Source organism: Semicossyphus pulcher, unplaced genomic scaffold, assembly GCF_022749685.1.
Source record: "Semicossyphus pulcher isolate SPU_LCO1_2020_fin unplaced genomic scaffold, fSemPul1.0.p SCAF_15, whole genome shotgun sequence".
NCBI classification, from domain to species: Eukaryota; Metazoa; Chordata; class Actinopteri; order Labriformes; family Labridae; genus Semicossyphus; species Semicossyphus pulcher.
In genome coordinates, this window is record NW_027211659.1 from 25,437,602 (window position 1) to 25,464,895 (window position 27,294).

A 27,294-nucleotide genomic window follows, 5' to 3' on the forward strand; every position below is an offset into this window, starting at 1 on the left:
GTTCAGAGTGTCAGTAAGCGGACCATGCGGCTCTTCACCGTCTCCTCTCTGCTCCTCTTCTTCTCCAGCTCAGGTATGGACGCACACCTTTTCTTTCTCAGCACTCCACGGGACTGTTTAGGCTGTTATTTGGATCCAAAACTTCCAAACGAGAGTGTTTTTGGAGAACAAGCGCGCGGGCTTTAATGGTGTCAGACGCAGCGCGCGCAGGTTGGAGGCACAGCACTGATCCAACGTCGTCTTACTTAAAATTTAACTGATTCTCTGGTTTCGGCTGGTCATTATGATGATGTTTGAAAGCTTAGATTTGGATTTTCTTAGATTACACTCTCTAAAGGTCTCTCTCGACACACAGAGCTGGCTTCGTCTCTGCGCTCCCGTGCGTCTGAAGCGATCCAGGTACCTAAATATTTATAAAGACTGCTGATCAACAACGCGGAGCCCAGTCTGACCCTGAACTGTGACATATTTCCTTAAATCTGGCCGCTTTTTAATCTCATAGAGGCTTTTGTTGCGCAGTGATCGCATTGACAGTCAGGATGAGCGTTTTTTCTTTCTGTGAAGTCCAGTGCCATTTACTCAGTCAGTCAGGATGCGGTGGAAGACGACACTTCACTAAGTAGGAAAGTGTACATTAAATCATGTTTAAATGCTGCTGAACAAATAAAAGCAGCGGAGTAGAAATGTGAGTTTTTCCCTCTGAAATGTTGTGATGTAAATGTGTACAGCCAGTTAGAATGGATCAACGACTGTCTATGACTTCTTCAAATGTGCGCAACTTAGTCAAATCCACCACTGACAATGTTTCCCGTAACTGAAGCCTGTTATCTCACATGCTGCATGTTCATTGGCTGCTGTTAAATTAACTATTGTACACACAGGCAAAGTTTAAATTATTTTCACGAGTGGTAAAATACGAGGTTCGTCTCTAGCTTTTAATCTCGTCCTTTCCAAAGCCAGCAACGTGTTTTACTGATGATGTTTTTATCACTGAATTAATGCAGGGTGTATCATACAATCCTGTTTCTCACCTTTAACAAGTGAGCGAGTCACTTTGAATCATTAGTTCACAGTTAATCATCAGGTAAGGATAGTTCATGCAGGAAGTAACCTGGACTCAGTTATTACATGACAGCAGGTAGTTTTCTGCTTTCAAAGAGGCTGAACATGTAACCAACACAGCTTTATGTAACTGTAACCAGTTAATTTAAACATAAGAATACATTTTTAAGGTAACTCTGAATAAACATTCCTTAAAGCTGGGGCAGTCAATTTTAAAGAAGCCAGCCAACCTGATTACAAACACACACACACTCCCACACCGAGTCCTCAGTCAGGCTGCAGGACGAGTAACGAGAGAGCATCGAGGAGAGGAGCAATCTCGCCACCATTACCCTTATCCTTCTGTATTTTCTGCATTGTTGTGTACGGAAGCCCTTAGCGGACATGCATACATACATTTTATCTACTTTATTTCAGGTTGTTTTCTCGAGATCTTGACTTATTTATCACGAGAGAAAAACGCAGCACCGCTATAACATCAGATGATCATAACTCATTTCCCCAGAGCTGTGAAAGCACAAAACGAACATAGAAACAGGTTTAACTTACCTCATTAGTGTGGGCAGTGGCAGCATGGCATGTCCTGCTCTGTAACATCACAGTGACCAGACTAATGTCTACAAAAAATGTTCCCGTTATCACGAGAAAACCAGCTTTGTTATCCCGAGATAACGAGATAAATTAATCCGTTATAATGGAGAAACCAGCTTTGATATCCTGGGATAAGGAGATAAATAAGTGGAGATCTCAAGAAAACGACCTGAAATAACTCGTTATCGCGGGAAAACAAAAGTAAATAAAATGTATGGATGCATGTCCGCTATGGGCTTCCGTAGTTGTGGGTCTAGCCTGCTACTTGTAGCTTGACTCTGCTTATGAGCAGTGAGTGCACAGGCAGGTGCAGGTGGGGAGACAGATGACAGACTAGTTACTGCCTGCAGCAGCCGTCGATATCAATGTTTATTCCTTTTTTAGAGCAGTTTGATTTAATGATTTCTTTTAGTATGTAAAGAGAATCTTAATATCCTACCCGAGCCTGAACTGATGATCTATGAAGTGTGAAGTAAACACATAAAGTCAAAGTGTCGTTTGTTAAAGACGAGCAACAAGAATTCACGACACATCTGCATTTAATCATCACATGTTGTGCATCAGTCAGGCATTACTTTAGCCAATTAATTCTAAGTTTATCGTCAGGTTTTATCTCTGCCAAATTTCTTTTGCTAATCAAGGATTATTGATGTAGTTCGATTAGTCTCTCTAATTGAAAGTGGACTGTTTTTGTCAGCTTGAGCTGAAAGATGTCATGGCCACAAATAAAGACTACACTTTGTATTCTGTGCACGCTGTAATTTAGCAACTAACAGGAGGCTACATTGAGACCACACTATTTCAAACGTCCCTGCAGTCGGAACAAGCGAGTGTCCAAAGCAGTATTTCGTGAGTTAATGGGAAACTGTTTATCACTGAGAATAAATTAGTATTTTAAAATACTCAGTGAAGCAAGCTGTAAACAAACATGTCTTACAGTCCAAGGAGTGAAATTTGAGCTATCAAAGCAAGACATGATGAAATGTTGCAACAACATGCTGCTGAAATAAACCAGCAACTCAAATGTTGCTAAATAATTGAGGAAGTCTGTCACATCAATTTGAAATGGTCCGAATATTCACCAAACTGAAGCTGAGTTCACTTTGAGATGAAACTTTCTCTGTGATTAAAATGTAAATGAAAACTGAGCAGTGGTGGGGTCGTGTCGCCTGATGGAATTGATAGATGTAATGTGTGTGTGTGTGTGTGTGTGTGTGTGTGTTGCAGGGCTGGCTCTGCAGATTCAGTGCTACCAGTGTGAGGAGATGACACACGACTGCTCCACGCCAGAGTTCATCGTCAACTGCACCGTGAACGTGCAGGACATGTGCCAGAAGGAGGTGCTGGTGAAGGATGACGGTGAGTCTCCGTCACTTTCACTCTCTGCTGCTTTTTCTGTCCGGACCACGACCGACTGGCCTCAATCCAACACCAGCAGATTAGGTTTTAATGGTCTTAAATCACAATCTAACTACTACGACTACTCGTAGTTTTTGGCGGGCAATCAACAGTTATGGCTTGAGACTGAAATGATAGGATTAATGTCAGTGTGTGGAAAACTGTTCACAGAAGCATCTGGAGCCGCTTTCACACGTAGACTGCACTCCTGAAGCTTCCCCACATTGTCAGAGAGGGGTGCAAGTGTGAACTAATGACTGTATATAGGATGGGCGATGCATCTCCAACTCCTCTCAATGCACAGAAGTGACACCTAAATAACCCCGGAGCGGGCACTGCCATCTTGCTCATTTGTACCCAGAGTGTGCGCAGTCAGTCGGCTCGTGGAGCTACAGTATTGACTTCCTGCTCCTTCCTTCACCAAAACACACGTTTAACTTGTAGACTTGACGTGTTGGAGAACTCAGGTGGGCTCACTCTGCAGCAGGACAGCTTCTTGTGTCGGTCTGAGGCAGTGTTAATTTCCTTAACGAAAATAATGACGAAAAATTTTCTTGTTTTCCATGACGAAGACGAGACGTTGACGAGCTAAAAATAGATCTTTGATAATAAAAACTCTGACGACACGAATGTTTTGTTTTCGTTAACGAGATAATACGGGACTAAAATGTTAGTGGGCGGTCGGACATCCTTTCCCCCGCTGTGCGTCCAATCTGTCTGCCAAAATACAAGCAATGCATTCCTGTAACTGGGCAACAGGTATCATGAAGGTTGTTGTGACTTTCTCTGTGTCACTCAGGCGTTCTGCTTCAGGCTCTGTGTACGCTCACAGACAAAGGGGCGTTTTCTACACAAAAAGAACTCATCGGCTGTCTGCTTCAGTCAGACTGTTTAAATGAGAAGCAAGATAAAAAGTCATCTTTAGATGCTGTGTCCTCAGCATTGTGTTACTGTTTGGATAATCTGCTAAAATTTAAAGTCTTTATTTTACCTGCTGAAGAGGGACACTGGAGGGGGGGGGTCATATTTTCTCAGGAGAGAAGATGTTTTGACTAAAATGTGACTAAAACTGATCTACAATGTTTTGAGTTTGCATCGACTAAAACTGTAGCTCCTCCAAGTAGTGGGGCAAGACATGAGGCCCGAGGTCATGGTTAAAGAACGAGGTTTATTTCAAAGACCAAACTGTGAGAACTGGGTTGAAAGAGAAAATAAATCAAATACATAAATAAGAAAAGGAATACAGTAATATACTAGCACAGTTGTTTACCATATGAATGAATTAGGACCCAAACATACCTCGTAGGCTGCTTACTACGAAAGAGGTCTAAATCTCGCTGCTTCTTCCTTGTCTTTTTCTTCTTTTCTTCTTTCTTTCTTTCCTTTTGTGCTGATATTTTTAACATTTAAACTTAGTTAGCGAGCTCATCCATTGTTTGCGTCTTTTCACGTCGTTTTTGCAGGGTGTGTTAATCAATTGTGTCCGTGCAGAAACTAGCTCCGCCTCTAGGAATATTTGCATTACAGGTAGGAACCAAAAACGGGAGGATCATCAAATTGAACAAACTGCCGATGTGGGGCAGTTGCAAAAACTATAAAGGGTAAAAATTACTAAAGTGTGACTAAATGTAAAATGGCTGCCAGAATGAACACTGATCTGAAGCAGATATTCATGCTTATGGAAAGTTCACTGACTGTAGTGTTAGTTACATCTCCTCTTGATGTTCCTCCTGTACTCTGCTACTTAGGAACAGATCGGCTGCAGGAGCCGTATTTGTCAACAGAGCTGTCAATCATCCTTTATATGGCATCAATTAACTAATTAAAAATAAACTTGTCAGAAAAATGAACTATTGGACATAAATCAGCATGATAAGAACTAACTATAATGAGAGAAACCATGTTTGAGAAAAATGTATTTGACGTGTATTTTGATTTTATAGTTTGACTCATGTCCCATCTGTTAACATGGAGGAAGCTGGCTTTATGAGCTATACTGCAGCCAGTCAGCAGGGGGCAGCAGAGAGGGTTTGGCTTCACTTTTAGGGAGCTGTCATGTCGTCCATCTTTCACACTGCTTTTTTTCTGCCATCCCAACAGTAAAAAGTTTGTGTGAAGTCAGGGTGAGTTGACGTGTAAACGCAGCAGGTAAAGGTCTGGAACGTTCATGGGGAGTGAGTGGGCTGGGTGACGGCGTCATTCACCTTGAACTGCTGCTTTATACTCTTTACTGCTTTATGTTTTTCTACTATGGTGTTTGTATTGCAGAAATGTCCACATACATGTTGTAGTGATATGAAGCTTGTCGTTACAAGACTCCTCCTTCTGCAAGCTCAACCCAGGCACCTCCCCTCACCTAAGCCAAACAGAGTATTCTGCTGTGAGGACACAGCTGTCACTGGCAGTCTGGCTCTGTGTCGGCCATGTGTTTAAGGCAACTTGGGAAAAATGTAATGACCTAAATGCCCGGAAATTGTCCAGAAATTTTCATGAGTTCAAATGTGAGAGGTGCTTAGCTGTTCATGAGCAGGATCTGGATGCACCGTGCGTTATTTTGCTATATTTTCTACATCAATGGCAAAATGATTTTGTTTCTCAACATCAAAATGTTTTGAAATGAGGCCGTGGAAACTATTTGTATTGCTGACATGTTTGAAATAAAACAAAGACCACACAGAGGACGAGCTCTCCAGCATGCTCAGCCAGCAGCCAGGCTCTCTGCTGTGAGCCGAGGTCAGCAGTGAAAAGCCCTTCAGCGCTCTGTTTCTATCATTAGAGGATGAAAGTCCAGGTGAGTGTTTGAAGAGTAGTCATGGATATAAACTTTATATCCAGTGTGGCCTCACAGAAATATGTGAACTGACCACAACTTTTAAACACCGTATCATGTGAGGGGGGCACGTAATGTGGTAAGATCAGTACCACAGAAACAATGAGAATGTGACGTCAGTTAGGATCCTTCGTCGTTGTGGACACATGAATATTCTAGACAGTCTGGAGTTATTTTATAAAGAGTGATGGGGGTCAGGATTGAGGGACTTCATCCAAGGACCGTGTGAGACCCAAACTCAGCATAAGGTCGATCAATTCGATTTTTGTCATTAACGTGAAGTTTGCCGTCTTCATGCCGGTAGCGTAATGTACATCAGAAGTACAAATATCAACACAAACCAAATTCTTTTGTGTTTATTTGGATTCACTATTTACAGAAAAGCAGAAATAATGTGTCAGAAAAATTAACGCAGATTAATCGCGCTTTATTATATCCCCTGACCTCACACATCACTGATCATGTAGCCGTGTGAGGCAGCTTTGAAAACATGACGGAAACACATCACAGATGATGAAGACAGTCAACATCGCAGACAGACAGAGACAGACCGTGTAGAAGCAAGATATAAGAAACAGGGTAGTCCAGACTGAGTCAGTCTGCATGTGATGTGGTGCTTCTCACAGAAATCACTGATATATTTGATTAATTCATTACAAAGCCTGTTATTAATTAGATTAATTTAAAATTGCCCAACAGCACTGATTAAAACACAAAGCAGGTCTGGTGCTTAAAAATAAAGTATTTTTTACATCGCATAAGGAATGAAACAAATGTTCCTTTATTTAAAATCCAGCCACATTATTTTGATACCTTACAAAGTACATTACTCACAACATGTCAGGGTTTGGACTAAAACAAAAAGGGAGAGGACCCAAGGTGCAGAAAAAACAAAAGGTTTTATTAACAAAAGACAAAAGGGCAACAAACAAAAGCTTACTGTGAAACAGTCCAGGTAGAAATCCAAAAAAAATATCCAACTGAAAGGTAAAACCAAAAATCCAACAGAAACATCGGGAGTCACAAGAAAGTCCAGGTACAGGTTCGGGGAACAGGATCACTGACAAGGATTCGGGATAAAGATGACGACTAACTGACACTGACACAAGGGAGCACAAAGACTAAATAAACTTGGAGGTGGAGCTAATTAGACACAGGTGAGACAATCAAGGGCAGGTGAAAGCAATCTGAAAGGCAGGAAACAGAACGGAGGGAAGAAAAACAAGACATGTCATACAATGGGCAAGAACTACAAAATAAAACAAGAACCAAACTCAGGACTGACAGGACTACAAAGTAAAACAGGCAATTCTCTAAATGAAATGCACAACTAAACCAGACTAAACCAAGACAGAACACAATATACAAACTAAACAAGAACTCATGACAACAAGAGACAAAGTGACCGAGGGAAAAAAAGGAAATAATGTCAAAACACCAAAATACAAATCAACAAGTAAACTAGAATGACTCATGACAAAACAATTACTTTCACACTACTTATCATGTTCACTCTTTCACACAAAGATCAGCACACTGATGGCTGAGGCTGCTTTCAACATGACAATCCCCAACCTTTCCCATGAAAGACGGCCGCCCTTACCGCCGAGCCACAGTCGCCCCAGATTAAAGGAACACAACGGTGTATGGCAGCGTTAGCTCAGTGTAACACAGACTATATTACAGTTACAATCCAGACATTAAACATCATCATGCAGAACAGTTCTGCAGTTACCATCAGCTGTACTGAGAATTAAATTGTTCTGGTTCTCTCTTCCTGCTCTCATTAACCTTGTTTCTTCAGTAACAGACATTTTCATTAAAGAGCTGTTCAGTCCCAACTTTACAGCAGACGGACAAAGTTAGCTACCAGCTGCTGAAGATTACAAAAGTACAAAATTCAGCAGCAAGAATTAAATTATTTTTCTCACAGTAAAACAGGATGAGAAAGTTTATGTTTGACGTGTCTTTATAGAGTTGCTAGAAAAATGAACAAGCTAGGAAAGAGTGCAAATCTCGAGTTGAGGTGTGGGTGAGGATCATGAAGTGAAGGGCAGATTGTCTGTCCAGCGTTTGTTCATGACAGTAGTGGGCTTGTATTAAACCTGAACATCTGCAGATTATTTACATACTGAAATGTTATAATGTGTGGTGCAGTCTGTTCCTTCGAGATCGTGTCTCCGTAGCTGTGCCCTCTGGAGTTGGGGTTACGATAGGCCAACATTTAACCACCGCGTACTTTGTCCATTGAGTTAACAGGCTTCCAACCTGTCCAGATGTTGATGTTGGTATGTGTATTTTCTCCTGTGCTGTATCTGTTTGATAGCCTGCTGCTGTAACGCCACAATTTCCCAGTTTGGGATCAATAAAGTACACCCACCTACCCACCTACCCAGAGAGTAGGAGACCTCTGCAAAACCACCTTCATCTTGAATCAGTGAACACCATAAAAAAAACATACTGCGCATTTAGAAACAAGTGGCACTAACGCTAACGCAACTCCCGTCCTGAAGAGCATCAAAGAAACTTTGAAAGGTTTGATTGATCTGTGATTTCAGCTTTAAAAATTCCTGAACAGGAAAACTGGTTTCTAATATTTTGCTAGCTCTAATGTTAAACTATGCGCTAGCGTCCCAATATTGTTATTTGATATCATCACGTGATCACTAAGCTGAAATCTGTTCTTTTTCACCACTCTAAAATAGCAGTTGCAACTATAGTACTTCCATCGTGGCCGCGACTTTCCGTGTAGGGGCCTGTTTTGAGGAGAGAAGTGGGATTAAATGTTTTGTGGCTAATAAATGATTGGTGCATGTGACTCAGCAGATCCTGTGGCTTTATTGGAAGCATGTCTGGCTTCTGTTTATGACATTAACTCAGTCACATCTCTTTTGTTTTGTCACATAAGTCCATCTCATTCACTAAAGCTTTGTATCCTCTGGTCGTGCAGGGTGGAATATCTTTGCAGACCTGAAACTCTGCTTTGACGATGTGAACAGACTGTTAAGTGCTGGTTATTCACTCCTTAGAGTTTGCAGGCTTTCATGGCTTGTGCATTGTAATGCTGCCTCTTTAGTAATGAATAATGTGTCTGCGCTGTGTTCATGTGCCTTTTTGTTGCTGGTTATTAGAACCCAGGCGCTAAAGGTCACTGTGACGCCCCGGGTCTGCTTCGTTTTCACACCCACAGAAAGTTGGGGATCATTTTTTCCCTCACTTTACCGCTGATGAGAAAAAGCAATAAGCTGCTGTCTTTGGAAATGCAGTTCCCAATCTAAAGGGCAGACGCACGGCACTATAGAGTCGACAGTTCTTTAATAAGAAAATTTCCGCATGAGTGCCCGTGTACATCCCAGCCTTTATCTCTGAGTGTTATCATTATTGCTGCTCTGCGAGAAAAGGAGTGCTTAGCAATTCAACTGACCGCACCTTATCGCTATTTGAAATGCAATAGATCTATTCACAATTTACTGCCACGCTGGTGCATGTGCTTAAGTGACAAGAATAAAAATCAGTGAGGCAGTGTGATTCTTCATGAGTATCCTCTGAAGGCCTGTGACTCTGCACGCAGCACTACAATGTAGATAAAGGACAAAGAGGTGCTTACATACATCTTCAATTGGGCTACTTTCTGTCACCTTGCTTAAAGATGAGTCCTTCTGTATCAGGAGGTTCGATACCATCAGTCTTTATCACCGTCTCCAGTTCTAAAAGAGGCCGCCTGGCAGAACTTCAAGGTATCGCTCAGGAGTGAAATTCCTCTGTCAGACCACGGAGAGGAGAGAGACTTGTCGGATGAGGGCTATTTTTCTTCTTTGCAGCATGAGACAGGACCGGCTTCCTCTCTGAGTCAATCTTCTTTAACTATCATCATCCTTCCCCGCTGATTGTGCCGTGAGAAATGACAAAAAGTGCTCTCTTACCTCACCGCGGGCTGTTCTGCTCCCTCTGCCTTTGAAGGAGGGTGATCGTCACGCTGCAACAGGCTACCTTCGGTTTCATTGTCCTCTGCCCTCCTTTAAAGGAGGGGGAGTAAAAGAACTGTGATGAGGGACAAAAAAGTCTATTTTTCAGAGGCCATTTGTAAGGTTTAGTTACTACATTAATGTAAAACACACAAAAAACATACATGTATAATACTCTGTATGATGGAAAAAGGGTTTGCTTGCTTTAAGAAGCATTATAACCCAACTCTGCAGCACTTTTTAAAGTCCATTTAGTTTTCTGGCCCACAAATTTAATGTTAACTTAAGTCTTGCAACTTTGCTGAACCCTGTTTTGCTGTTTTGGTGTGGTACACTAATTTCCCAGTTAACTGTTAACGGCTAGCTGGTGAACCAAAGAGAGCATTTAGCAAGCTAAGAGATGGTTCAGGTTAGTTTAGTAGATATTTGCAGATGTGTTTCTGAGAATTCACGAGGCAGAAATTTCCTCTGACATCACACTCGAGGTGGAAAGCTCATATGCTGTTATCAAAAGTATAATTTCCTACCGCTGTGTTCGGTTGCAAGTTGTGTTAATGCAACCAACTATTAGCTTTCCCCTTTAAATAGAAATAAATCAAAAGGAGATAAAATTGAACTTGTACTGTAGCTGAAATGTAATGTGGGTCTGGTAAGTAGTATGCTACCTAACTCCAAATAATCTCCCCTTAGGATAATGTAGGGTTAGCCAAAAGTGTCTCTTTGTTTTAAGTACTAAAATCTTCTGCTTCAAGTTATAAACTTGAACTTGAATGAATAACAACAATATACAAATATTTGCATAATCAAAACTCAAGTCTTTGTGCACCTTTATTTTTAAGTGAAGAACAAACCTCCCAGAAAAGCATGTCCTTATTTTTGCCATGTGAAATAGTCCAAATAGTCAGTTGAGACTAAATCTTTTTAAAAAAGTACCCCCAAAAAATATTATAAAGCTCTATAGTAAAAATAATGTTCTTTAATAATCAGAGATGTGGACTTGAGACTTGGTGACTTGGACTCGAGTTGACTCGAGTCACTGTTTTGATGACTTGCAACTTGACAAAAAATAAATGACTTGAGACTCGACTTGACTTGAGGCATGATGACTCGGATGACTTGAGTGTGTTCATTAGTTTGAATGTTAGCTGTTAAATATCAAATGATAAAATTCAATGTTGTCAAGTCTCTGTCTATCAAGTATGTACGCAGCGCAAACTGGGAATCATGATTGGACGACTCAAAAAGCTCCCCGGTATGTGATTGTCATGATTGGATGACTGGCTGTCAGTCAAACTCCTCGCTATGGCAACACGCAACATCAAAGTCCCCAAAGAGAAGCCTCATCAGTCGTACCATCATCATGGCTGCGTCTGTGCCAAGATAACACAGATACAATTCACTGTCATACTTTTTGAGCAGGCTATTTAAATTGGCCAATAATGTCATTATTAGAGGGGCTACTAACACCTTGTCTTTTCTCTTTATAAAGATCGGTTACAACAGGTAAGAGAGCTGGATCTTTGGTGGAAAAGAACTGACTTGATTTGGGACTTGACTTGACTTGCCGAAGAAAAAATGACTCGAGACTTGAACGAAATGACTTGAGACTTACTTGGGACTTGAGCAAAGATAACTTGGTCACAACACTGCAAATAATCAAGTGATCCAAGAGCAATGGTAGATGATGGTTGCAGATTTGTCTCCAGTGTCCGTTGAGCTCCCGTGTCATCCACCAGCTAGCAAAAAAACATCATAAAAAGCGATGACTTGACAGCAGAAAAAGCTCGAGGCTGGCAGCATGTTTATTCAAGTGAAGCGGAGGAGGCCTCGTTCAATACTCTTCTATGAGAACCCCGTACCCTGCAGCCGTAAAGCTGTGCTTACTGTTGTGATTCATAAAGAGACACAGCACTATAAGCACTGAATCACACAAACTAAATAACCACTGCATAACATTTACATATGGCAGGTCTATATATGGCAAGTCAGTATCATTTCACCACGACCCAAATTGATTAGCAACTGAAAAAGACAATGGATTGTGACCTAGGGCCATATTTCAAAGTAATGACATTTAAACAGTAAAGTTAGCATTTTAATACATGCTAGCTAACATGTTAGAAACAATGAAAATAATTCCAAAATGTTGTTACTGCATGTAAAAGATCTCTTAATGTATTCATATAATCTCTAGCTAATGCTAATGTAAGCTAGCAAGCGGCTAAAGAGAAGTCTGATTCCTTATGTTTCTGCAGAACACAACAGTGTCTCATTATCCCTCTGATCAAGCATTTGAGCTTCCCTCTCCTTGTATGACGACAGAGGAAAAGGGCCGCCGTGTGAATATGATGAATAGCCCAAAGCAGAATAAGACTTATCAATCAGAATCTCCCTGAATCCAGTTCAGACGGGTTTTAGATGTTCCAATAGCAACAGGTGACTCCATCGCAGTTCGTTTGAGTCCTGCGTCTCAACACAGTCGGAGACGCCGCAGCACAGAGAGCAGCATGGAGTCACACCGTGTCTGCACTTGTGTCCCAGATTTCATGCCTTATCTAAATTAGCTTTTGGAATTGACAAAAGTCAATTTACTGTATCAGGTTAAAGGGAAATGAGAATGTGGTTTGGAACTGTGGTTAACGTTCATTTGGTTAAATAGATGGCTGCGTACGGCTGCTGAGGTTTGTTTGTGTGATTGCTGGGTTTATGGACAGGAGTGCTCGTTCTGCTCCAGGTCGTCCTTTTTCTTTAGTTTGTTGTGTCGTTAATGCTGAGCTGAAAAAGCTTCAGTGAGGCCACAGTTAGCCACAACTGTACTTACAGTGCAAATAAGCAAACATGATAACACAAGGAATTATAGACGAACCCGGCAACCAATTATTATTCTGCCGTTACTGCGGTGGTGAGTCAGTGTTTGCTGCTGCCTGAGACAGCAGCACAGATAGTAAAGATGTCAGACAGAGCCGAGATGAAGGAACTTTAATCAGACCATCTTAACATTATTTAGATCTAACATATTAGACATCGGTTTCAACAACAGCCTGATTACATCATGGAGAAAAAACTAGAGCATCTTCCACATATTATTGATGAAGTGCTGTAATATAACGTTATCATACAGCTGCATTTTATCTTCACAGACTAGCTGCATTGGCAAATACGTTTTTATAGATATATCAGCATGTTTTCTCTTTCTTTGCTCATGCAGCTGCTCCTAAATGATGACATGCAGCTCTAATGCTCACTGGCTAGTAGAGGAACCATATATACAAGGTCATTTCATTAATCGCCTGATGATGAGCAACTAAATGCATCTACATGTCACCCAGACAGGGCCTAAATTACTGTAATAACAATAATATAATATTGTAATATAATAATGATATTCTTGATCCACTTCTGAAATGAGATGGTCTGGTCTACCCTTGCGTCACCAAACGCCGCCCCTGTCGCCTAGCAACAGGTAGCTAGCGGGCTAACTGGCTATCATAACTAACATTGTGTAAGTTAATCTATTTAAAGATCATTTGTTTTCTTAAGCACGTGTAACGCAAGCTATTTCATTGAGTTGAAACCAAAAACTTTTACATTTTAAAATGCATCTCGGGATACATTGAGCCGCGAAGGATGCACCTCATGGATCCTTCGCGGCCGGGGAAACGGAGGATGCATTTGTCAGCCGCATCTGAAGGAGCCTTCGACGCACTTCAGTGAAGCCATCGGCCTTCAAAGGCTGCAGCCCCTGGGTCAGGACACAGCTTATCTAGAGGGTCCGGTCTCATACAGAGGGACTCTTCATGACGTTAATGCTTGTGTATTGTGCACTTTTTTTTTGTTTGTCAGTTTGAACAGCTGATTAATTCCACCGGTTCCTCCTGATGTCCTTCACATCGTTGTCAAAAGTAAAGTAGCACAGAAAGTAAATGTAGAAAGTTGTTCACTTCTGAGGGCAGCTTGCTTTCAAACGTGCAGCTGTTGCAGGGAGACGCCACCGCAGTGATGGCAGCTTGTCAACTTCTGGTAACTGACCGGATTCGTGTTTATTCTTCCTCACTAAAGAGGAAAGCTTTTGAAGAGTTTTGAGACAACACTTGATGGAACATTTATCTTTGAGCTTTATGAACGTTAACACCTGAACTGAAAGATCTGCGCGGCACATGTAGCAAAGCATCACAGCTGAGCAGACGCTGGTCTGCACTGGCACTGCTTGAAAATGTATAATAATAAACAATATTATTTAATAATGTTATTTTTCAGCCTTCCGAGTACCTTCAAATAGCCGTGTTGTTCCACACAGAAAGGGTCTATTTTCATTCTTACTGGTTTAACAGGCAACATCACATCACTCCTATCCTTGCCTCCCTTCGCTGGCTCCCTGTCCGTTTTATATTAACATTTTACTGATCACTTTTAAAGCTCGTTTGGGTCTTGCCCCGAACATTTTAGAAATGCTGACACCTCATGAGCAGATCTCGTGCCCTTAGATCCTCGGGTGGGGGCCTTCTGGTCGTTTTGCCGTCAGAGCCCCTCGGCTTTGGAACGAACTGCCTGAGGAGATGAGGCGTGCAGAGTCGGTGACATCTTTTAAATCACTTCTTAAAACTCACTTTTACAGACTTAATTATTTTATTTTATTTATTTATTTATTATTTAACTTATTTATATATCTCTTATTCATTTTATTATTCATTATCTCTCTTCCTCTGATGTGATTATTATCGTCCTTTTATGGTCTTTCATTACTTTATTTCTTTATTTATCTCTTAATTTGCATTGCTTATTGCGCCAACTGTTTCTGTTTTGTCACTTTTATTCTTTTTACTTGTGTTTATTCTTCCTGACCTTTGGTGTTTGGCCTGAGTTCTTACCTTTTGTTGGATTTTTGGCCTTAAAAGTTCTTTAATCTGTTTTGTACTCTGTAATCTTCCTGAGATCCTGCCTTTGCTTTGTCTGTCAAAGCACTTTGTAAACATCTGTTTTTAAAGGTGCTATATAAGTAAAGTTATTATTCCAGCTAGAAATGTACTGTACACTGTACTTTAAGTGTTTATATTCGTAAAGATGATCCCTTGTAAAGAAAGAAAGAAAATCAGGTGAAAAATAAAGAGTAAATTCTGAACTTGATCACTTTTACTACTTGGTGAAATTTATGCTTTTATCTCAGAAAAATATCTACGATCAATATAATTTTTCACACCGATCGTTTATCAGGACGACATCTTTACGTCGGCTCGTATAACTTCTGCCACCTAATGTCAGTGCGGAGCCAGGTCTGATTTAGATGGATAATAAACCCGCAGAGCAGACGGATACAAATCTAACATAATGAAACACCAGTCTATCAAAGAAACATTTAATGTTTACACACGTCAAGGACGGTCTGCTCACTTTTATCAACAGGTCTGTGTTTAAAAGCAAAGAGCTGTTTGACGAGTGATTCATGTTTAAACTGGTATTAACTAACAAGGAACCAAATGTGTTGAAAGTTTTCTTTCTTTTTGTCGACACCAAACAATCACAGGCAGAGTCGCTGATTTCCTGTTTTATTTCATCTCCTTTTCAGAAGCAAACAGAACACTTTGGACGTCTCATTCGTCCCGTACTGACTCTGATTAGACCAAACTGTGCGAGTTCTCTCAGCGCTGAGAACTTGATAAGATATTTCAGCCTTTTTTCCCCCATAAATTAACTCAGCAGCATGATTTAGATTGAAGTGCTGAGTCTTTGAATTCCCACGCACAGATTGAATAAAACCCCCCCAAAGTGCTTCAAACATCATTAAGTGTGTTTCCCCGTCGTGCTCTCTCAGATTCATTTGGGTGATATTTGCTGAACAATTGTTGTGCAGCTTTATTTCTCTTTGCTCATAATGGGTCCATATGGGATACATTCAGGATGTATAAGATTGTATGTTTGTGGGTATTTATCCTAAGTACATAATAACTCATCCAAACACCATTATGATCATTTTTGAAAAAGAGCCCTTTGTGATCTGTATAAGACTTTATCCCTTTTGTTTGCCATTAATTAGGATGTCAGAATTACCTGCAAAAAACAAAATAAATACACCGATCAGCCGTAACATTATGACCACTGACAGGTGAAGTAAAACACATTGATTACCTCCTTACAATGGCCCCTGTGTTGTGTGGGATATGTTAGGCAGCGAGTGAACATTCTGTCCTGAAAGTTAATGTGTTGAAAGCAGGAAAAAGTGTAAGGATGTGAGCGACTTTGACAAGGGCCAAATCTGGGATGGCTCGACGACTGGGTCAGAGCATCTCCAGACCTGCAGCTCTTGTGGGGTGTTCCCAACCTGCAGTGGTCAGGACCCACCAAGAGTGGTCCAAGGAAGGAAAACCAGTGAAGTGGCGAAAGGCTCATTGATGTGCATGGGGAGTGAAGGCTGACCTGTGTGGTCCGATCCAACTGAGGCGCTACTGTAGCTCAAACTGGTTCTGATAGAAAGGTGTTAAAACACACAGACGGTTTGTTGTGCATGGGGCTGTGTAGCTGCAGAGAAGTCAGGGTGCCCATGCTGACCCCTGTCCACCTCCGATAGCGCCTTCAATGGGCACGTGAACATCAGAACTGGACCACGGGGCGATGGAAGAAGGTGGCCTGGTCTGATGAATCCTGTTTTCTTTTACATCATGTGGATGGCCGAGTGCGTGTGTCGCTTACCTGGGAAAGACATGGCACCATGATGCACTATGGGAAGAAGGCGAGCCGGCAGAGGCAGTGTGATGCTTTGGTCTATGTTCTGCTGGGAAACCTTTGTTCCTACAATTCATGTGGATGTTAATTTGACATGTACCACCTCCCTAAACATTGTTGCCGACCAAGTACACCCCTTCATGGAAACAGTATTCCCTAATGACAGTATCCTCTTTCAGCAGGATGATGCGCCCTGCCACGCTGCAGAAATCTTTCAGGAATGGTTTGAGGAACACGACAAGTTCAAGGTGTTGACTTGGCCTCCAAATTCCCCAGACCTCAATCCAAACGAGCATCTGTGGGATGTGCTGGACAAACACGTCCGATCCATGGAGGCCCCACCTCGCAGCTAACAGGACTTAAAGGATCTGCTGCTAACGTCTTGGTGCCAGATACCGCAGCACACCTTCAGAGGTCTAGTGGAGTCCATGCCTCAACGGGTCAGGGATGTTTTGGCGACAAATGGAGGACCTACACAATATGAGGCAGGTGGTCATAATGTTATGGCTGAAATGTTGTACTGGTGTATCAGAGCACAAAGTCAGCTGGAGTGAAGTTTTCTCCTGGATCTCTGCAGACAAACATCAGGGCTGATGTGTTTCCGGAGCTCCTCTCACAGTTCTAGTTTCGTATTTAAAGCGCTGCTCCGTCTTCAGACATGAATCTGCTCTGACAGCTTCAGTCTATTCGAGGTTGTACATGCTACTTTATGCTTCACGTTTGCTTTTGTCGCCATGGCTGTGGTTGTTGTGCTTCCCTCTTCACTCATTGTTTGGTTCTATGTGACGATCCATGGAGTGTGCGCTCGGCTCTCCTCGGACTTCCCCCCACACTACAGGATATCAGATCCTAAATATTGAACTTCTTTAATATTAAAGATTTGAAATCAGTGCGAGCCTGACGTTTTTCTGAGCAGATTGGGGGAAGTAAAATCACTCTTAACATCCCTCACACCACAGGAACATCTGGATAGATCATCCTTAGAACCATTAGACATCAGGAGGGGGGAATCAGGCAAAAATCCGCCTGATTATATTGTAGTGGGAACCTCGCATTAGCTGCTTAATTCTTTGTGATAATGTGCATGCTGGTTGACCCTTGCACTGCGGCCTACTGGCACACTTGAAGAGAAGACAGGCACAGGAAAGAGCTGGTGAAAAAGGTTCATTACATTGAATTAATAACCACTAATTTATATAACAATGCATATTCACATGGCAATAAGGAGTCCATGACAACCTGCCCAACAACACTTATAAAACAAGATATACTGTACATACTTTCATATTTAAAACTGATCATTTAAAACCTGATCATTTACAGAATTTGAACCGCTCTTATCATGGCTGACACTTAAACACTTCTGGGTCATTTCACGCCGTTAGGAACCTTCCTAACCAAAGAGCACTATTCGACCGCAGGAGGACCGAGGATGAACTGATCACATTTTTGTTGTAAAGGTCAAAGGTCACTGTGAACTCTTTTGTGTAAAAAGATTTTAATAATCTATGATAATTATGATTAAATGTCTTGTAGGATTTAATGACAAATGAATTACTTATTCTAACCCAAAGGGTCAAAGGTCAACTTCAAGGTGAAATCATAATCATCATGGCTATCATTCCAACACATGAAGGAACTAAACTCAAATTTTGCACACAATTCTTGTTGGACTCACGGATGTGATCAGACTTTGGAGATTGGATTGTTTACGATCTTTTTTTACCGTCTGAACAAACGGGGTCATCTTTAATTAAATCTGCAGCACGGTGGGACGGGAGCCTAAACTTTCTTAAACTCATATAATTCCAATCAAAGCTCCTCCCAACAGCAACCCGAGGACAGTTTATTCAGACAGACAAAAAAACACTTTGTGGGTATAAAAAGCTTTTACACGGATTTCCTCAGAATCACGAATAAACAGAATAATTAAAAAACTTAACGTGAACAGACTGAGAGGAATAAAGTTTTGTTGATCCAAAGCTTTCAGTAATCCTTTTCATAATTTCCTTTTCCTCTCAGTCTCCTGACAGATGGTTCAAATTGGAGCTAATTGACATCAATCTGCTGCAAAGTCTCTGCTTCATTTCTTTCTGTCCGATGTTTGTTTCAGTAATCTCGGGTTTTAGACGTGAGGAATTCTGAAAGACGTGCAAGAAACTTTCTAGGCGGCAGCCAGACAGCATGCCTTTAACTTAGCGAAAAGTCAGTGGCTGTAAGCAGCGGAAACTGTTAAAACGCCTCTCAGACGTCGGTTGAAGACTGTATCAGTTTTCTTAGAGGCTGTAAGCTGTTAAACTGCCATCTGAAAAGTGAGCACTGAAATCAAGTCTGACTCCCTCTCACATCTAAAGAAAGTTTTGTCTATGAGACACTTGGTATCTTTAACGTCATTATATACCACAGACTGTATAAATAATGGACATAGCCACTGGGACGTCACCCATTGTTTTCTCAACTGCGTAAATAAAACCTCAAGTTTAGGACTTGGCCACCAGCATGTTGGTTTTCTGGAGCCAGAAGTGACCATATTTTGATGAGAGGGTGGAGCTGGAGAGGAGGCGAGGGGTTGGCAACAGTCTGTGTCTGTGGTTGATTCATTTCATGAACAAGCTATTGTAACTTCCTGATTCGTCCAGAGCAGATTCTGTTTGTGGTGACTGACCGCAGCTGGTAATTTATAAGACTAAGGACGTAGTGGACTCGCCGGCAGGTGCACGGCACGGACCAGGAAACTTAAGATAACCGGTCTTTTCTGTCACGTTTCTGGTTGAAACAAAAAGGGAGGAGAGGATGCAGATGCAGACAAAAATGAGTTTAATAAACAAAAAGGGAAAGAACAAAGACTTACTAATTCCAGGTTACCAAAATCCAACAGAAGGTCTAACAGTAAATCCAAAAAAAGGGAGAACACGAGGAGTCAGGTGGAGAAAGTCCCAAAATCAAACTAATAAAATCCACGAGAGAAAAACACAACTCGAATAAAGTTTCCGGACAAAAGAAGATGAACTGACAATCAGACAGGGGAGCACAGAGACTAATTATCTTAGGAGGTGAGGCTAATCAGACACAGGTGAGGCAATCAAGGGGCAGGTGAAGGCAATAAGGGCAGGGCACACAATCAAACAAGCGGGAAACACACAAAGGCAGGAGGTGGATATCACAAGAGACAAGGTGTCAAAGTAAAACGGGAAAAGCCTAAACGAAAATGAAATGAAATGAAATGCAGAACTAAAGTAGACTAAATAATGACAAGAACATGGAATAAACGAAGCACAAAACTAAACAATAAGAACTCATGACAACAAGAAACAACAAGAAATCCTGACCTACACAAGCTGCTGAAAATAAATGAATATCTGACAAACAATGAATAAGCGCGCACAATATACCTTATACTTAGTGTAAATATGCAGTATCAATACAATAATGGTGGCAGCCACCCTCCTCTTCCATGTTTAGTCTCTACCCAGTTTTCTTCTGCTTCAGCCTTTGGTTGTTGACGTTGTTCTTGACATCGAACTTCGAATGTTAGCCAAGACTAAAAACTCAAAAACATGATGGGTTTCATCGTAATGTTTAGTTTTTTGGCCTTTATTAAGAGAGAGAGGACAGATGAAAGTGTCAGAAACAGGGGAGGAGAGAGACATGACAGGGGGCCGAGGGTGGGGGTCAAACCCGGGGCATTACGGGCGGACTGTGGCCTCTGGGACGAGCAATTTAACCGCTGAGCTAAACCAGCGCAGAGTAATGTTACGAAGAGATTTAAGACAGCTGGGACCCCTTTTTTTTATGTGGACATTGGAAAATTGACAATTGGGATGCCCCTTTAAAAGTGACTTTGTGTAAGGCAGACATGAGATGAAAGCACTGAATTGGCACTGAAGAGCCAAAGATAGCTGACCTCTACGTGTAACTGGAGATTACTGACGCCATCCAATCTGATTTAAACATTTTGCACAAAACAGTAAAAATCTTTTATAAAGGTGTAAAAAATTTGAACTGATATCGGCTGGTTTAGAGTTGAAATTAGGTTTCAAGGTGAAAGTATTTATGAGTATTAAGAAGTTGAAGAGGGGTGGAACATCCCTGCGGGCGGGCCTGTGTAATAAAAAGTGATTGTTTAAGGTGAGAAAAGCCATCAAATGTGTTTTCTCTGTCAGTGACATTTCCACTTTTACTACACCTCGTTTCCCTGCCTGCCCGTCTTATCGGCTGACTCTGCTTTCCAGTAACTGCTGAAGATAAAAACCAGCAGATTAAACAGCCAGGATCGTTATTTCAGTCCCCTTCATCATAAAAACAGCTAATTTAAGATTTGGATAAAACATGGCAGAGAGTGTTTGCCATCTTTTAAAGTCTGACAGCTAAAATCAGAGATATAAATACAGAGTGAGTCAGCTTTTAATCTCTGTTCCCTCCAGATCTCTGCAACATTTCACAGCGCGTCTCCTCTGGATTACTCAGCAGCTTCTGGGACCTTCTCGGATATTTGCAGTTTTAAACCGTTGGAGGATGCACAATTCAAGATAACATGCAGGTCTGCGGGTGTTACTGTGTGGGTATCTGTTGCACCCGGGAGCAGAGAGGAGTCGCACAGTACAAGGGTTACTGGAAGTTCATGAACTCATATCTGACTCCCTTTTGAAGTCAAATGTCAGCCAAAAGCCTCGCTCCAATAATCCTGCAAACAACTCAGACATGTTCCAACACGCCCCACGGTGTACAGGACACCCAGGGGTCTTAGACGTACTGAAAAAGGATTTTTAATACCCTCAAAATATGAACCTACTAGTACGGAGTTTCATTTACAAAGGGTTGAATTTAGTTCGCAAAGCTGTTTTTTCCTGTCCTTTTGAATATCAGGAAAGAAAACAAAACGTAAACGATATGCGAGGTTCACACTACAAGATAATCAAGACGATTTTAAGGCCCGATTCCCCCCTTCAGACAAAAGTAAGCAAAGTCCTGATGTTTTGATGCTTCTAAAGATGATCTCTCCAGATGTTCCTGTGGTATGAGAGATGTTAAGAGTGATTTTACTTTCCGCAATCTGCTCGGAAGAATGTCGTGGCTGCACGAGTTCATTTATGATCTGATATCCTGTTTGGGGTAGGGGGCACGCAGTCTGTGGATCGTCACGTGGCAAGCTGACTGAAGAAGGAAGTGCAACCATAAAGCATAAAGAAACATGTACAGCCCATGTTCACGCTGTCTCCACCACTTCATCCACAGTTTGTTTTCATCATCGCCAATTCTTCCTCCTCGTTATCCACCATGTTTGCTTCCTCTAAAGTCTCGTTTGACCGCGAGAGATTTAGTGAGATTTCCAGCTGTGAGAGTCGGACTCAGGTTGTTGGTGAATGAATCTGTTCATGTGTGGTGTGCTGTTTGGGTCACATCAATGCTCTCACACTCAGGAAGAAAGCTGTTCAATCTGTCATTATTTGTCATGTGTGGGCTCTCTCACATTTTCTGTTAAGATTAAAAAGATCTTTTAGTGCAGGTCAGGCATTAAGAGGTCCTCGGAGGCTGTTTTCCAGGGAGCAGTGAGATCTCATAAAAGTTAAATCTCCCACATTATTGTTTTCTGTCTTGTAACTTTGCCTCGCCGGATGAAAATGGGGCGTTTGTATTTTATTTTGAAAGGCTAGCGTTGTCCAGAAAAGGACCTGTAAAGTTGTCAGCCTCTAAATGTTGGCTCATGAAGCAAACACAGAGAAATGTGTTGGAATCCATATTCATTAATACATTTGAAAATGTTTTTATAGTTTGGCGCATAGACTGTGTTAAAAGGTGGACGACATGACAGCTGCCTTAAAAGTGAAGCCAAACCCTCTCTAGCGCCCCCTGCTGACTTGCTGGCGTATAGGTCATAAAGCCCGCCTCCTCCATGTTAACAGATGGAACATGAGTCAAACTATAAAATCAAAATACACGTCAAATACATTTTTCTCAAACATGGTTTCTGTCATTATAGTTAGTTCTTATCATGCTGATTTACGTCCAAGTGTTCATTTTTCTGACAAGTTTATTTTTAATTAATAATTTGATGCTGTAAAAATGATGATTGACAGCTTTGTTGACAAATACGGCTCCTGCAGCGCTCTGCAGAGTAGGGGGAGGAACGTCGAGAGGAGACGCAACTAACACTAACACTACAGTTATTAAAGTTATTGTGAACGTCTGCTTCAGACTAACACAAGAAGCTTTCTGCTGTTAAACACACCAGCCAGATCCTTGCTGTTTTTTGGCAAGTTAAGTGTGTGTTTTGGTTAGCGGAAGTGGCTACAGCGGCTCCACCCGCCGATCTCTAATGCGCAGACTCCAAATGACGCCTATCACAGGGGCTATTTTGGCTTCACTTTCGTACAATGAGAGCAGATGGAGACGCGTCGTCCATCAATATATACAGACACTGGTCTGGCGTCATTACAGTTATTAATACAGTTACAGAAATGTGTTTAACCGCTAAACGTTTGTCCTTCTGGTGTTCTTTTCATATTTTGATGCAAAATCTACAAAACTTGAAATGTCTCATATTTAGTATCTAATTAATAAAGTTGTGTTTAAAAAAAAAGAAAAGAAATCAGTTTGAATTTGTGAGCGTCGTTCTGTTTTTCTGACGGGGCTGTTCGTGTGGACTGAGTTGAAAAATGCTCTTTGCTGGTTCTCAGTCAACTGCAGCTCTTCGTCTCGTCTCCTGGGGACTACAGGGTTAACCGGTCACAGCTGAGGGTCTCCTCTTAAGTTCCCCTCTTCATATCAAAACATTCATTGTGATGTGAATTACAGCTGCCGGGTGGAGATAAGTCTACTTTTGTGTGAGATGGATGCTTTTCAGAGCAGCTTTGGAAATTGAATTCAGTCACTGTCACTATAAATATACTTTTTCAGTGTTGGGGGATTTTTCTTTCACAGAACCGTCACATTTCTTTTTGCACAGATGGACGGTAAATAGGACAGAGCCTGCTCGGTGTCAGGGGGGAAACTTTCAATCAGAAAGTTTTTATACACAAAATAAAATCATGGAGGTGATTTGAGAAGAGAATAAAGTGTCTGATGGGAATGCTAATGAGTCCAGCCAGTAGTAACCATTTCATTACCGTTGCTGTTGTACACCCGCTGTGGTCTTTACTTTACGTGGTAATTGCTTCCTCACACAGGTGTTTACGTTCAGGCTGATTAGAGCTCTGCTGGGAAAACACGCAGCCATCAAACCTTTAATTTGTGTCCCCTGAGCTTCTCCCGCTGCTGTGACGAGTCCAAACGTCTGCCTGATACGTTGCTCTGTCCCTCTTGCAACATTTTGCAGTGTGCCAGTTTGAAGACCCCCCGTTTTTCAGTGTGCTGACACAATTACCAGTCCCTACAGGAAGTTGCAAAGAGTTTATGTTACCGTGAATTCACACAAATTCAACCAATTGCCCCATATTTTCTCGACCCTGCAATTTTGGTCAATCGCAGCAACTTTTCTGCCAATGTGATCAATCGTCCTGTTTCCCCCACGCATGTGACGTCATTTAGGAGGGCATCTTTTACGTTTTTTTTCATATGTTTGGAACGCTGCATGCCAGAGACATTTTTGTTTTGCTGTGAAGCAGACAGCTGCGGCGTTCCAACGAGGCTCCGGTGTGACCGTCTCTTTCTTTATGAGCTTCCTAATCTGGCCTTTAAGGAGACTTTATGCACTGATTCCATATTAATAAATTAATTATCCCATGTCTTCTTGTGACCGTCTTGTGACCACTCGTTATTCCGTGGACGTAGAACAGCGTAAATGTCACAATGTGTAGATTCTCCTTTGCACATGTGGACAGCACTGACTGTGCACATGCAGTCAAAATAAGCATTTCGTGGCAACTTAGTGTCATTTTGTTTTTATGCATTTCGTTTGCCGTCTTGCTGCAGAATCTGACCAGTGGAAGTGATGTCAGACGACAAACAGCTCGCTCAGCCAATAGATGGCTTTATTGGAGGGTTTTTTCCAAGTAGCTCACAGTGTGACGTGTGATGTGTTAAACAGGAAAAAAAAGCCCCAAAACTTCGCATTGGATTTTTGGCTGCAACAATGACAGGAAACGTCAGAGAAATCCTGGAGGGACTGATTTACTTCAGGTACCAGCGTGCTCCAAACAACTTCAAACTTACCTGATGCCTCTTTCTTCTGCTTTGCCGTTTTGTGTCAAAGAAATAAAAACAGAAATGTTGTTCCTGAGGTTGTAACAGATGATCTGACGTACATGGGGAGGACCTGGCAGGAGGCTGATGTTTTCGGATGTGTTGCGTGTGCTACCCAGCAACAGTTTACGTTTCTTAAGATGTGTCCGATATCAGATCGCAGCGTGAACTGGTCACGGTCCTGAACTGACCCGTATGCGCAGAAGAACAATTATTTTGCGCAGCCCGCTGTCGTACATAAACAAACATGGGTGCCATGGAGGGCAATGTTTAAGGTTTAATGTGGAAACTGACGTGCCGTGGAAGCCAGCGAATTCGACAGCAGATGATAACGTGGACGAGAACAAAGAGAGACATATTTTTAATTATGGCTTTTTGTGCAGAGATGGCTGCTACTTCAGTACGGAGGTGTGTGGACGTGGAGGAAGTGTCACCACACACACTTGTGAGGTCTAACACCTCTCTAACCCTCCTCTGACTGACTCTGTCGCAGCCGTCTTCCATTTAATTTCTACAGTTTGACTTCCGCCAGCGCAGAATTGTGACGAATGAGAGTCTGATATGAGAGTTCAGACTCGCAAAAATCTGTATCTGATTTAGGAGCACATATGAAAGTGACCTATGTGATTTGTACCGTTTGTGCACATTAGCAACCAAAAATGTTGCAATAATACTAGAAGCTGCTGCTGTGTCATGTCTCACCTGCTCGTCTCCTGAATGCCGGCATGCCGTCTGAAATCTCACACAGGAGCAGTAATATGTCGGCAGTTTTTGGTTCAGTGTGAAAAAGCAGAGCTGGCAGAACGTCGGATGGTGTTCATGAAGCTATTGGAGGATCTTTGTATAAAGGGGCAAGTGAGAATACACGAGTAAAAGGCTATAGTTTTCCTCATTCACTAACTGTAGCAGACACTGATTAATAATTATATGCACATCTTTTAGAGACACTTAAAGTTTGGTTCCCCTCGACGAAAGAATAGATCTTATGATCCTTAATTAAAAGCCCCCTTCTCACAGCTCCTGTCTTTGTCTCTCTCTCTCTCGCTCTCACACACACACACACACACACACACACTCGCACACACACACACACACTCACTCTAATCCTCTCATTACGAGCCTAATGCATCCATTTCTGTCTCTATTTTAGGGATACACTACCGCAAGTCCTGCGCCTCATCGGGAGCCTGTCTCATCGCTTCCTCTGGATACCAGCAGTTCTGCACCGGCAAGCTCAACTCAGTGTGCATCACCTGCTGCAACACTCCGCTGTGCAACGGGCCGCGCCAGAAGAAACGACCACAGCCGTCTGCAGCCATTACCCTGAGCGAGCCGCGGCTGCCCGTGCTGCTCCTCCTGCTGTCCTCCGTCCTGTGCTGACAGGCCTTCACGCACGGGGGAAAAGATCCCGACAGTGGACACAAATGAAGTGGAACTGTGTTACCGGAGACAGTGAGGACTTGGTGATGTATCTTCTTTAAGGTGAATGGGCGTCTCGTACAGTGTTTCTTCTCTTGACTTCCTGGATATCTGTCGCAGCTAAAGCTAAGTTAAAAAGAAACACACAAACTGCTGAGAGCTTTTATCATCACGTCTCGTGTCACAGTGAAGCTACGAGAGCAGCTGGGTAAGATCACGTGGAGGACGGCGCCACGGATGAAACAGCTTCTGGCTATTTAGCTGTGCAGCAGGCGGCTCATTCTCATCTGTCTGTTAACTCAAACTACAAGGTCGAATAAGATGTTTTGTAGTAAAATAAAGTTGCTTCAGATTCATCATTTGTTTTCTGAGCCTAAGGGAGAGCGCTCAGAATAAATAACTCTGTCACCTGGAACAGTTTTGCTCTAATTAAACTTGGAAAGACGTAGACAATGTGTGTGACGATGATGCTGTGGAAAGAAAAGTGCAGTCGAGGAAAACAAGCAGCCTGTTTCACTTCCACATAGCTCGGCTGTAAAATATGGAAGCTTGGACATCGGCCCTGTGCTTCAAAATATGCAGATGTAGGTACACCTGTCCTCTGGCTTCTGGTTCAGGTGGGCCGTTACTGTCAGGTGAAGTAGTATGAAGTCCTCGGGGTGGCGGTAAGGGACTGACAAACTATCACTTGATTTTCTTTCAGGAATGACAGGTTTGATTCCCATGTGACACCAATATTCTATATAGACTTTTTTCAAGAGAGTAACCTGTTAGTTACTATAGTAACTAGGGGCGGTTGTGGCTCAGTGGTAGAGTCGGTAGTCTCTCAATCGAAATGTTGGGTGTTGATCCCTGACCACCACAGCCACATGTCATGCCACAAGTGTCCTTGTGCAAGACACTGAACCTCAAATTGCTCCCGGTGGCAGAGCCATCAGGTATGAATGGACATAGATCTGATTGGTGATTGGTCGGAAGACGAGACATTTACCACGTGCAGTCCATTTAGTTGCAAAACTAAGTAGCTATACATAATGTTAGTACGTATTAGGGCTGCACACTGGTGCAGAGGGTTCCTGGTTAGAGTCCCAGCTTGTACGTAGTGGGCCTTTCGGTGTGGAGTTTGCATGT

At 42.1% G+C, this 27,294-nt stretch overlaps 1 protein-coding gene across 1 annotated transcript; it reads left to right on the forward strand.

Annotated features, from left to right (window-relative positions):
• On the forward strand, positions 1-26,913 carry LOC138592826 (ly6/PLAUR domain-containing protein 1-like). The gene is made up of 3 exons (XM_069663706.1): positions 1-73; positions 2,881-3,012; positions 25,895-26,913. The coding sequence occupies exons 1-3, from the start codon at positions 25-27 to the stop codon at positions 26,122-26,124; spliced, it is 411 nt and encodes a 136-aa protein (XP_069519807.1). The 5' UTR covers positions 1-24; the 3' UTR covers positions 26,125-26,913.
• The last annotated feature ends 381 nt before the right edge of the window (positions 26,914-27,294 follow it).

Excerpts from the sequence above, each read along its gene's own strand:
- LOC138592826 (XM_069663706.1), top strand. The coding sequence starts at position 25 with ATGCGGCTCTTCACCGTCTCCTCTCTGCTCCTCTTCTTCTCCAGCTCA. Across the intron at positions 74-2,880 it reads CCTCTTCTTCTCCAGCTCAG|GGCTGGCTCTGCAGATTCAG; the intron begins GTATGGACGCAC and ends TGTGTGTTGCAG. Across the intron at positions 3,013-25,894 it reads GGTGCTGGTGAAGGATGACG|GGATACACTACCGCAAGTCC; the intron begins GTGAGTCTCCGT and ends TCTCTATTTTAG.